At 40.8% G+C, this 13,296-nt stretch overlaps 1 protein-coding gene across 1 annotated transcript in view; it reads right to left on the bottom strand.

The window, feature by feature from the left end:
• Positions 1-2,312: 2,312 nt before the first annotated feature.
• CDYL2 (chromodomain Y like 2) overlaps positions 2,313-13,296 on the bottom strand; it is a gene marked incomplete at its 5' end in the record, with an annotated part of 21,697 nt that continues 10,713 nt past the window's right edge. Inside the window, 3 exons of the mRNA XM_006027434.2 lie at positions 2,313-7,002; positions 9,274-9,417; positions 10,280-10,490. Coding sequence (XP_006027496.1) covers positions 6,844-7,002; positions 9,274-9,417; positions 10,280-10,490 — 514 coding nt within the window. The remainder of the gene's footprint in view (positions 7,003-9,273; positions 9,418-10,279; positions 10,491-13,296) is intronic.

The following is a 13,296-nucleotide window of genomic DNA, read 5'->3' as shown; positions in this document are numbered from 1 at the left end:
GAATGTCTTTATAGGTTTCAAGTTGACCAATATGGGTGTGTACACAGGTGTGTAACTTTCTGATAGTTAAACTGACTTAACTTTTTTAAGACGACTTAATGGTCAGAGCATACACACGTACATGGAGCAGAGTTGACTTTAAATGTGGTGCAAGTTAATACATCTCCGAGGTGTATTATCTTGAGTTGCATTAGTTAAGTTGACCTAGCTCACAAGATGGCTGCTGCCACGTGAAGGAGCTGTATGTGTGTATGCTCTGATGTGGCTTAAGTTAAATCGACTTAGTGAATTTGCCTTATTTTAAAATGACTTAGTATGCATGTATGCACCCTGTCTTCTTAACTTTAATGCTCATCAACACCACATTAGCTGCAAACCACGTGGAGGTAATTGCCTTTCCATTTAAAGTATAACAAGTTAACCTCTGACAAAAAGACAGCATTTTCTGACTTAAAATAACTAATTTTATAACTTGGTGATGATTAAATGAGGTGACAAGTGTGTGCGAATCCAGGAAGGAACTAATATAATATGATATTTGGTTTCAGAGGAAAAATACTATGCATATGTGCAACTAATCACTTTGTTTCAAATTAAGAGGAGCGGGTGATTCTCAGTAACTCCATCTGCTCACTCTTAACCTGATGTAAAAATGAGTGGAACTGGGGCAGTTTAGCTTTCTTTCACTGAGGGCTGCATGCAGTAGTTACTGCTGGGTAAGAGTGGGTGGATAGGTGCCATACATTGGCTGCTCTGTGCTAACTTTCCCTCCTTCTCCATTTTAACTTGTTGCAATCTTGCAAACACATCAGTTAGGCCTCTGAGTGTAACATATTGATTAAGTCTCATAACACTTTTTTTAACATATGGGTGGGGTGCGGTATAAAGATGCAAGTGACTGGTTGAAGGGCATGTGGCAAGTCTAATGCAGAGCCAGGAGTAGATCGCAAGAGTTCTGGCTCCAAATCCCCAGCTCTAACTAGCTGACCACATTACCTACTAACAATATGTGTAACCTCAAAGCTAAGTACTTTCTGTTGCACTAGAACAAAAGTGTTGTACAGTTCTTTCACTTAACTTTAATTTCTGTATTAGAATGGTGGGTTTATATACGCACCTTTGGGCTCGTACAAGAGAATATGAGCACACCGTTTGTCTGATTCAGCTTTCTAGTAAAGGAAATTTTGGCATTTCCAATCTTTTCTTTAAGGATTTGCTGCAGCCTAGTTATAAATAATTTGTGACAGCATTATATGAATGTGTGTGCTTCCATTTATTTATGCAAAATAAGTTATCAATGTAAAAAAACAGTACCGCCAAACTTTTGTTGAGAATCAGGTCAGGCCTCCAAAAATCATGTAGTTGTCTTAAATGTCATGGGGTAGGTTGGTCCCCATAGTTTATATTTCTATTTGCCCTCTCATTTTTAAGCCTTTGGGTAACTCTTAGGACACACTTGTCAGATCTTTTCCATAACCATAGAAATTTAATTGAAAAAAAAAAAAAGAAAACTCTGATTCTTCTAAAGTAACATGTTCCTAGCGTCAGGGCTGTAGGGAGCCAGGTGGTAACGGGTCCTTATGAAAACTCCCTCCTTTATGTGCCTCATACAGAGGGCATTTCCATTTGCTTTGCTGATCATGAGAAAGAAGAGGACTGTTCCTTTTTTAAAAGACAGGTACCTCAGGGTTGTACAGGTAGGTTGGAGAGCTGGTCCCAGGTGATGGATAGGTTGAGGCATCCTGTCTGTTCACATGAGAACCCATGGAGGATTGTAGTCCTCTCTGAAGTTCCACGGTGATGGATGCCAGTTGCCCAGCAGACTTCTCCATGAGGATTTATCATCCAAAATTAGGCATCTACTAGCAAACCAAACCAGTTTTAATATCTGTACTGAGAACTGAATTGTTGCTAGTGATCCTTGGCTCTGGAATGACACGAGGCAGACAAAATCACGCTTTCTCTGATCCCATCTTTAAGTCATCCTAGAAACTTCCTTTTGAAAACAGTGCTGCTTTGTTGTGTTTTTTTAAAGATTTGAACTGAAATCAGGATCAATGACATCAAGCTCTGTTACATACCTGATAGTACTACTGATAACCATCCTTTGCAGTTTTATGTATTGAAGTTCAGGTTTAAGTTCTGATGGTTTTGGGTTTTTTTTTTAATAGAAACTTGTATTTCTAGCTTCTTTTTAAAATACTCTATGAAATATTTGACTATATTACTTTATAATGCAGAAAAGCAGCTGTTTACAAGCTTATAATGATCCCTGTAAAATTGAAAATCACTAAATTGAAATGAAGTTTCAATGTTTTTATTCAAAGCAGCTTCTCACAATGTATAAATACTGCATATTAACACACATGAAAAATACAACTTCTAAGGCACCCAGAAATGTGTCCATACACTAGTTACAGGACCATCAACAAATATATTGTGTACAATTTGATCTAGACAGTCAATATTTGATATATCAGAAGATACAAGTCCCTCAGTACTGTACCAGTTTCAGAAAATATTTACAACACTGTGATAAAGGGGTGCCTTGTACCCTTATAATAGTATATTATGTATTCATCATTACAAATATTAGAAAGTGTTTTAGACAGTTCCATGACGTTTGGACAAAATAACTTAAGGGCCTAATTTGAAGAGTTCTAAGTTCAATTTCTTGTGCAAGTCTGAAGTCAAATAAATGTACATAGACAAATTTTGGGATTTTTTTGGTTCTTTGCTTCATCTCAGAGGTTTGGTAATAAGCCTTACCAATAGACATGCCATCGTAGCTGACCATCACTCATTTTCCAGTAGCTTAGTGGATACATTTTTTCCCCTTACACTTAAAAAGGAAAGAGAATGAAGTATTTGTAGCAGGGAAAGACCATTTGATCTTCACTATAAATGTCAAACTAGTTCACTTGCTAAATAACTAATGCTCTGTTAGAATAATGTAGTTCTTTGGTCCTTTTGTTTTTATGGAAGGCATAATATTTTTATTCACTAGAAATTGAAATCCTGTCAACATGTAGGTACGTTAGTGAATGACTTTCAGTGTAGTATTTAAAGTAGCAGGAAAGAGATTTAATATGGCTTAAAACATATGGTTAATTGGGTAGACACAGATAACACATCCAGGATACTGAGTACTTAAATGTACTATGATTAAGATTGTCTATAAGTCTCTTATGTAAACTTCTTTAGTGTCTCCTAAAGAGTGCTGGCTTTAGCCAGATTTGACTTTTATAGACCCAGCCACGAAAAGCCTGAGATTAACCACTGTGGTTGGGAGCACAAAATGCACAGTTTCTATAGAACAAAGCCCAAAGTGACAAGTCTAACTATGTTGTTCAAAAGAAACAACCCGTATTCTCCTTTTCACAAGAAAAACTTAAGGCCCTGTACTCTGATTTTGCTAACTGTCTTCCAGCAATTACTTGGGGAAGTCCTTTACTACATATGCAAGTATGTAGCTTACAAGATCTCTTGTACCTAATGGTAAGGCTTATTCACAAATGCAATACATTTACAAATTACACTTTAAGCTGTAAAGGCTGGCAAAAATGAAAAAGTAAAAAGACAAAACAAAAAAATCCAACCAAACCTGCCTGTATATCCCTAGCATTAAAAGAGCATTTTATTCTAATGAAAAACTATTGGCACAAAACCAGTATGTCATAGATTAAAAGAACAATTAATAGTAGTGAAAAAGATTGCCTAAAACGCATACCCTAACCTACCACAGAAATATAAAAGTTTATATTCTGAAAATATATACTGTATTAAAGTTTGTAAGCGTATTCATTTAAACAGAAATGTACTGAAGTAGTAAACTAAGCAACACTTATCTACAGCAAAAAATATACATGCAAGACGACACAAAATAAATTGCTAACCTTTAATATCTACAAATGCAAAACTCTAGATTTTTTTAAAGATTGTACAAAACAATTTACACAAGAATAAAATAACATACTTAACAACAAATTGCATTTATAGTCTTAAATACTGTGGATATTAGTAAAGGTACCCAGACAAATATGTACAGTACATCTATGTATCTGAATACCAAATAAAGACAGAAACACAAGAGAGAATCAATTCTGAGCCTTAAATCCTCAAAAAGGAAGCCTTTAAAGTTTGTTGTTAATCTTTTTTTTTCTGACAGGAAAAAAATAAAGATGCCATGGAAAGTAGATTGTGACTGTATAGATATGAATAATTAAAATACTAAATACTGTTAGCACTTGCTTTAATGGAAAAAATAATAATAGAAAACACATTTCAGCCATTGTTTTGTCAAAGAAAATGCTTAGATGCAGATATTTGAAAATTTAGTTGATATGATGCATTTTAAAGGTCAAGAGACTTGAAATTCTTCTTTGTTCTAAAATCTTATATGGTAAAACATACCTTCATGTTGCTGAGAACAATTTTTCTAGAGATATCAGCACAAAAAAAACATAGTATTGAAATTGACTTCCTAATATTTTATGAATGCAGGACTTGGTGTATCTCTCTGGATGGAAGAAAGGTTGGGGGCGGGGGGGGAAGGAAGTTGGGGTATCCTGGTACTTTTCCACTAGGTTTTCCTGACTTCTAAAATCACTGCAAGCCTGATTGTGCAAATACTTCTGCATGTAAGTAACTTGGCTCCCATGCGTAGCCCCACTGAAATCAGTGGGGTTACTCAAGTAAGGGATTCATATGCATACTAAAGTAGTAGGGTGCCAGCACAGGCCATATGCCTAAATTTAATTTTAAACCCGTTTCGGGGCTTTGCTGGAGGCCTGTAGGAGTAAGTAACTTTTAACCTCATAACAAGTGCTATATCATCCATTTGATATTTTACTGAAAAAGTTACTCTTAGGAGTAAATTTTGGAAGGCAAAATTCACTCTTTATTCATGCCGACTATTGCTTTTGAAAGTATTTAAAAGAAATATGGATTAGGGATTAGATTCTGTCCATTTTTTAAGTGGACCTTCAATGGTGTGTTCTGACTTCAGTGTGGACCCGTGCTTAAAATCAATGGTACAGCTGGGCCCTTGGAACATAAACATAACTCAAGGGTGAAAAGTACTTTCCATTTGACTATGCAAAGGGAAACTATGGATGAAGTTTGCTGAAGCCTACAATTTCCTGTACTCAACATCTTGCCAATTTGACAAAGGCTTTGTTGAGACTCTGCATTGTTGAAGATTATGGGGAGAGCGGGGGACTTCTAACAACTTCCTTGTCATGGAGTTCCAAGCCATAATCCATACAGCGCGTTTGGGAACGGAGAGCAAGTGCACAAATCACAAAAGGAACAAACGTGCAAAGTTTCTGCTTCAAGAGGTTTAGATTTGGGCATACGAATATGGCAGTTCACTTGAGAGAACACGCTTATGTTAATTCCTCACTCTCTGCCTACTAGCAACAAGGAAATTAGATAGATCCAGTGTTCGGGAGTCAGTCAACGTCACTGAAACAAAATCAGAATCACAAACGCAATATATCTTGCTTTTGTTGGTTTTTTTGTCGCTTATTGTGGACTGCTTCTCTCGACAGCCATAGGTTCTTGTAACCGGGTGGGAAGGTGGCCAGATGTGGACCGCTGGAAAAGCAAAACAAAACCTCTCTTCTATTCCATTCAAGGCCTAGCACCTTTTTAAGAACTCCTGGCCCCCACCCAGAGGCATCCGGAGCAGTGATAATTTCCCACACCTGAGGAATCGGACAACTAGTCTAAGGCTCATAAGGGTTTGTTTCTACACTTCAGACCAAGAGAGGATGTTTAAACCTGAAGAACAATATGATGCCATGTTAACGGCACCACACACCCTGTTACTAAAGTCCAGCTAACAGGAAAATAGTAAACGTAAATAAAGCATTCTGCTGGCAAGCCCTTCAATGCTCCTCGAGAAGGCAGGAAGTGAAGAGAGACGTGTATGGGACTTGCAATTTCAGCTTCCACTGACTTTTCTGTTTTTTTAACTCTAACAACCTATGATTCTACTTCATACATCTTTGTACAGTTTCACACGAACAGGAACGTACATGGCCGTCATGTCTAGTGCCCACAACATCTTGTGTGTTTGCTTTCTGTTCTTTATTGTCTACACAGCTCGCTGCTAAAAATATACTGGACAGCTTGCACTTTCATGTGATACCATTAATCCAGTCAAGGGAAGTACGGAAATAATATCAATGTGCTCAACAAACAGTTGAATACGAACCCAAAATAAATAAGTTAAATAAGTCCAATGAAGGAAAAAAACTGAACAAACTCCTAGTAGTTTTTGCAAAACTAACTTTACATATTATACATATAAATTATCAGGTTTTCCTCATTACATTGTTAGAACTTTAAAAAAATAATTAAAATATTTCTAAAGTATCACGTTTGGGTCTCTAACATGTTATTTTGACCCAATGTTTAGACTGAGCCCTCAGTGTCAGTACAGATATGTGTTGCAATAGCAAGAATAAGTTAAAAAGGACAGAAAAAAATAATCATTACAGATGGTATGCCTTACTGGGCCAGAATCGTGCTTTTCCGCACATGGAATGTACCCTCCTAACTGGATGAGCATGTGAAGGATGCAGCGCTCAGTAGAGTTTATGTGCGCTGAGCAAGTCTGCCTCCATCTTTGTCACACCAAACCAAACCAAACCAGCCAGAAGCAGCTGTGTAACTTCTCAATTAAACTCACAAGGAAATCGACACAACCAGAAGTATTAAGATACACTTGTCACAAATTCCTCTCAAGGATGCCTTGCTTTTGCTTTTCATACACAGGTAATTTTTCAGCTCTGTTTTACGCTTGAAGCATTTTCTCTCTGAAGTTATACCAGGACCTCAGACTTCATAGATTTTGTCTTGCAAGTAGCTGAATAACGAATCCAGTCCTTTGGAAGAACTCCACAGCTGTTTTAACATCTGACACTCTTTCTCATTCACATCTTCGAGTCCAGATTTCAGGAAGCTCCGCACCAGGCATTTAGACTCTTCTAATACCTACAGTGAAAATATTAGTCAGTGTTTTATTTTAGTTGGCTAAAAGTACTGTGAAGAACAGTATTAGCAGCATGTTCACAGTACTGAATCTTGCAGCTTTCTATAACCAGTATAATCCTCTCCGCATTATATAGAGAAATTGGGCCCAGTACTGAACATCCATAACTCCAGTAAATTGGGATGGGAAGGTGGACTGTTTGTACCCAGCATCTTTGAGACCTCTGGCATTCGTATTTTTATACCAGGGCCAAGATTTTTAAAAAGTAACAATTGCCTTTAGGTAGCTCCATTACTGAAGCTCGAGATGCCTTCAAGAGGCCTAGTTTGCACAAGCACTCTCTGCAAATCCGTCCTCCTTGAGGCACCTCAAATTGGGCACCTATTTTCTGGACACTGGACTTCTGCCAAACTGGAGCATCTCAAATTATTGTTTGTTTTTAAAAATTATGACCCTCTGTTAATGTGTGCTTTTTCGTAAGTTAGATATGAAATCAGAACAGAAATGAAGAGGTGAAGGTCCCCCCCAAACACCTTTATATATTTATTTATCTCCATGTTTAAATCCACAAACCATTTTCTGTTGTAACATGTGGGTACAGCAGGGAAATGGTTGAGAACTGCTGACATAAGGATTTTTTTTCTTATTAGAGGATCTCATTCCAAGTTCTTAATTACACGAGTAGGGTGGCAGGGTGTATTTTTCCAGGATGGTTTCAAAGCCCTTGATTAAAAACTGGTTTAAGCCAAATGAAACATTTCCACGTTACATATTTTATGTACAAAACTTATTTAACTAAAATTGGGATGGGAACGAGTGTTCTTTGCTTCACTGTGCCTTGGAGGAATGGGCTTTAATAGAAGCATTTGTAGAACAATGTTTTCTATGCAGCTCTTTAGTACACCTGAGTCTTTTCTTTCTTTTCAAGAGACACTTTAAAATGTGACTATTATAAACTGCATGGGTATTTTTGTGAATGAGGAAGGGGTCCATGTTATTCAATTTGTTTGTGACCTCAGCCTATTTTGCATCTAGGCACCCAGACGATTAACTTGAATCCTTTTGATGTTTGTAACCTTTCCCACAGGGAGCCTCCCACAGGTAGTCTACACCTTAACACCCGCCTTCAGTCTAACAGACATCTGCAGAGGATGTCACTGGTACTATGCTCAGTCAGTGAAGTAATGAAGAATGCAGGAGGGGCCTTGGGTGTTTTCCAGCTCATATAATACACCCTGTATCACTCTGCTCACATAGGCTGATGCTTGGTGGGTTTCATTCTGAATGTCTTTTATGAGATGCAATCTACGCTTCACTTAATTAAAAACCTTCTGCGCCTCTACTGTGTTTTTTACAACAGGTCTTTTAAGTGAAATCAGGGGAGGCTACGATTGTACCAAAGACAAGCAGTGCAACTAAACCATTAAGTACAAGCGGTTCCGAATGATTTTATTTTGTTAGTGTTGTTTTACCGTGGCCATAATATTCATTACTGCTTTGCATGCCGCATTTTTAAGAACAAAGATACCTGGTACAAGGAAGGGGGCTGTGAAGTGGTATTTATTCACTCAGTCATTATACTCTAATGACAAAACAGGGAGGTAGTAATATCCTGTGGCCAGCCTGTGCTCCTGAGATCCACTTAGGGATCTGCCTTCCCTCCATGGAATGAGAGGCCATTCTCATCCTGACCCCAGCGCACCCTTTGTAGCACTGCAGGGAGGGGGGCTTTGCAGGGTCAGGAACTACAGGAGGTAAAAGAAAGCAGGGTTTGGGCAACTCAGTGGTGGAGCAGATGAGCAGGAGGAGGCCATTCACTGTCCCCTCGGTGGTTCTGCAGAGACCCCCCAGAGCAGTTAAGACCATTTCAGACTCATGCACCCTTTCCTTACAGCCCCCTGCACACTTTCAAAGGCTGTGGTACTGGCAACATGGAAGTACAGGCCTCTTGTGTACCCCCTGGACTGCACGTGGGTCCTCCAGGCTCAGTGATGAGGCTGACCATCCATTCTGTTGTAGGGCAATGAGAAGTGAAACGACTGTCCCTTCCCCTGGAACAAGGAGGACCCCAGGAGGTGTTTGGTGATTGGCACTCAGATTTCCTCGTTAGCCTATCTGGGAGGTATGGCTCCAGCTCCCTGTTCATAACTAGCTGTCTTCGCCTGTTCCCACTGACCTTAGTGATAAACACCTTTTGCCTATTACAGAACAGGATTTCCTTTGATTCTTTAATGGGAGTTGTAATCCAGTCTCAAAGCTGTCAGAGCACTTACCACAGCACTGCAAGATGCCATTTCCTTTACTCGCAGCATCACTTCTTGACTGAAGGTTGTTGGCCAAAATACTTGCGACACGAGTCCTCTGCTGCAGGCTTCCTGTGCTGTTAGCTTTCTCCCACAGAACAACATTTCATTTGCCTGAAAAACCCAAGAGCCACTTGAGATATCTTAGGTGGTGGTTTCCTTATATCTGTCTTCCTTTATACCTGCTGCCTACTGTTTTTTCTTCCTGCATGTCTCCCTATTGAGAAATATTTACAAGAGGCCTGTGGCAGTGATATCTAAATGTTATTCATCCCGAGAACTCTAGATGGGAAAATTTAAAATAGAAATATGCTGATATGCACTGTCAATGTACCATGGTGATTTTGTAAGAGTAGGGTGAAAGAGAACGCCACTAAACTGTGTGAGCAGGTATGCAGTGTGCTGGGGTCACATTCTGCTCTTTATTATATAGGTACAAACTGAGTGACTTTAATGGAAATCTTTTGGATTCGTACCAGCTGGGGAGATGCATGTGGCCTATTTAACATCTACCCATTGTGTGATCCTGGCTTGACACAGAAAGATGTTTCGTATCCTTCTTCCTGAGCTCTATCAAGATGCTTTGTCCCTGCTGTGTCATACTTTGGAAACTGCCACTCTTGCAACCTCTCCTAGGCCCTTCTTGAATGCAGACTTTTGACTACATCGTGGTTTTTAGCAGTGGAAGGCCAACCTTTTATGGAACAAATTAGCCCTACAGCCTCCCTGAGTGCTACCCTGATCCCTTTCTTCTGCCCAATCTGCTCCTGCGCTTCTTGTTGTACGCTCCCTGCTTGCTCTGCTTTCTGCTTCCTGCCCCATCTGCTGCTATGCTGCCTGTTCCATCCCTGATCTGCTGCGTGCCACACACACACTGGTATTTAGTATTGCTAAGGGCAGTTTAGAGGAAGATTCATAAAAACACAACAGAACAGCATGAGATTAAATAGTATTGAACAATGCTAAAGAGTCTTACCAGTGCAACACCCAGGATTTGTGGGAATGTGTATGAGGAGCAGCCAGCAGGCGTGAGTCGGATTGTTGCATATGGTGTCTGAAACCAAGCCTTCTCACTTGCCCAAACGATATCACATAGTGGTAAAATAGAAGCTCCCAACCCAAGAGCAGGGCCGTTGATAGCAACCACAATTGGCTTCTTAAACTGTATAAAAGCTTTTACAAAATCCCTAAAATAAAAAGGGAAGATCTTAAATAGAGTACCATTATTTAGACACATTCATACATTTAAATTCCTGAACATGAAAACAAGGATATACTTCAAATGAACAGAAGAAATGCACTAGCCAGTGTTTATGAGGTCAGAATTTCAGAATATCATCTAATCCCCTCCTGTGCATTTTTTCAGCTAGACAATGTGTTGGCAATTAATTTATCAGAATGCCATGGAATATCAAATAATTTCACCTAATTTAGATTTGCTTTGTGTTGAATAATTGTGATTAATCATGGGTGCTTTTTGCAGTATGGTTTGTTTGGAGATGCTGTTACTTTGGGGGCAATGATGGCTCATCAGTGGGTGATGAGTTTTAGGCTTGCTGGCTTTCAAACTGTTCAAAGGTATCAACATGGATTGAGGTAACTTTGCTTAACTACCTTGATGGAATTCTCTGAACACACGGCAGCATGAAACAGAAGGGAAAATCAGTGGTTGTATTGCTGTGCGCTTATGTTAAAGAAATAACTTAAGGTTGTATATCAAACATTAATAGTAAGGTACTTATACAGAGCCATGGAGTAGGAGGAAAAACAGGGTGATTTATAGGGCAAAGCTGAAGACCAAGAAGCAAAGAGGAACAAAAAATGGGAAAATCTTACAGTGGAAATATAGTAGGCGAGTCATAGCCTAGAGGTCGTTTTTTGTAACTTTCATCTAAATACTACAAATTAAGGTAAATCAAAGTAGATCTCCATGTTGGCCTTTGAAGTAATGGAAAAACGATGATGAACCAGTGTGATCACATGTAAAATGCCTGACTCTTTTGGGTGAACAGACTAGAGCACTGTAAATCCATCAGAAAACAAAGATATTTTTAATAAGTCACCTGCCAGCTAAGAACTGTGATAAGGAATCCGTGCTGAACGGAACAGGCAGTCTGTACACCGATCAGGAAAAATGTGTGGGTGTAATTGTGGGCAAATTATGGGCTCCATAAACCCAGTGCACAGCAGGAGTAAAGAAGGCAAACAAGATACTGAGTTATATTGGTAGAAAGAAAAATACATATCAAATGCAAAACAAAGAGGTGGCACTGTTACTGCACAAGCTGTTTGGTAGATCCTATTTGGACTAGGGTATGGAGCACTTCCACCCTGCCACAGGAAGTACATGATTGTGTTCTGCAAGCTTTTGGATGTGATTGAAGATCTCCCATTGAGAGGTTTCTGTCCAGAGGAGGAGGAAATAAAGGAGAATAGAGTTTGATGTTTGGGCAGGGTAGGGGTACCTGAGGGTAGGGCTGGGGCCTGAAGCAGAGACCTGCTAGAGAATGTGGAAGTAGAAGTGGTTGGGTATGAGGGAAGCCATTTCTCTAGAGGGTGCATGAGGCTGAAAGCAGGAACGTGGAGTTGGGGGAGATGGAAAAGAGAAGGGAAATGTGAGGCTTTTTTAGTGAGGAGGAAACTGTGAATTAGAGGGGGGATGGAACCGTGGAGAGGGGAAGGGGCATTACAAAGAAACCCTGGGGTCAGGAAGATGGGGGGCACTACACAAAGCCCCTTGGAGGATTGGGGAACGGGGAACAAAGCACAGCATGTGGCATGAGGGGAGGTGCAGGGCCACTTGCAGAGAGCCCCTGAAAGAGTGGCATGGGAGGATGGCACCCAGGGACCTTGTGGGTGGTATGAAGCAGTGCGAGGAGCCCCAGGGGTGTGCAGTGTATTGGCCTGCACAGGCTACATAGTTTGCACCCCTGTTGTCCTCCCACCTTACTGTTTGGCCATTGCTACAGCAGCCATTGTTGGTTCAGATGGCTTCTCTAGACCTCCAAAGTATTGCGTGCCCATGGCTCAGATCTGCAAGGCTGCCTGTGCAGTTATTGGGTTAAAAGACCCTGGCTTCTATTCAACGTAGTCTTACAACTGCACTGGATGTTCTAGGGAGGAAAGAAGGGAAGAGGGGAAATGGCATGTCTGGAAGGCTTTGTTTTAACTACAAGAGACGTGAAAATATGGCCACTGTAGGCACCTTTGGGTGCTCTCTGTGGGTGCTGTGGTCTCTCTGATGCATCAGGTCCTACATTATGGAGGAAGCAAGTCTGAATTCTATCACTTGGGGCTGCGATTGGTGCATGAGCTTGTCTGGGACCCAAACAAAGAAACCACAATGTGACAAGAATTGTTTTTCATTTTACAACGACATGAACTGCTCTGAGCTGACACAGGAGTAAGAGCAGAGGGGAATTACCGTGTATTGGGGATGTCCTAATCAATAAGAGTGTCACGGAGCACTAAGGTGCCCCGTGCCTAGAGAGGAGAAACTGCCAGGGAGAGCGAGCCCTGGCAGGCCATAACGAGCCCAGATGAGAGTTGCCAGGGTAACGAGCACAGCTGTGGGTTGCCAGGGCAACTAAGGAGAGCCAGCTGCCTGTAGGAGGCAGTGCCTGACCCTTATAAAGCCCAGGGCTGAGGCCAGGCTGGCAGTTTTCCTGCCAGCAGCCGGAGAGGCAGGAGCTCCCTCAGCCAAGATATGGGAAGAAGCCTGACTTGCAAGTACAGCTCACGATAGCCCTGAGAGGATTGGGCACTATGGTTTAGCCAGGGGGCTTTATGTTTGCGTTACAGCCAGGAGGCTTGAGTTTATGTTCGGCTTACATATTATACCGGAGGTTTGGGTGAGGCTGTAGGGGTTGGAGGAGGCCTCATGGGGGGGGCTCACGGTAAAGTGGGGCCCCCGGCGCCACTGAGGGCGCACTAGGCCCTGAGAGTTGCAGGGCCGAGTTGTGGGGTCAGCTAAGCTCAGAGAGGAGCGGCTGG

This window comes from Alligator sinensis, unplaced genomic scaffold, assembly GCF_000455745.1.
Source record: "Alligator sinensis unplaced genomic scaffold, ASM45574v1 scaffold119_2, whole genome shotgun sequence".
NCBI classification, from domain to species: Eukaryota; Metazoa; Chordata; order Crocodylia; family Alligatoridae; genus Alligator; species Alligator sinensis.
Note: the sequence above shows the minus strand (reverse complement) of the source record. Positions and strands in the feature narration are given on the sequence as shown.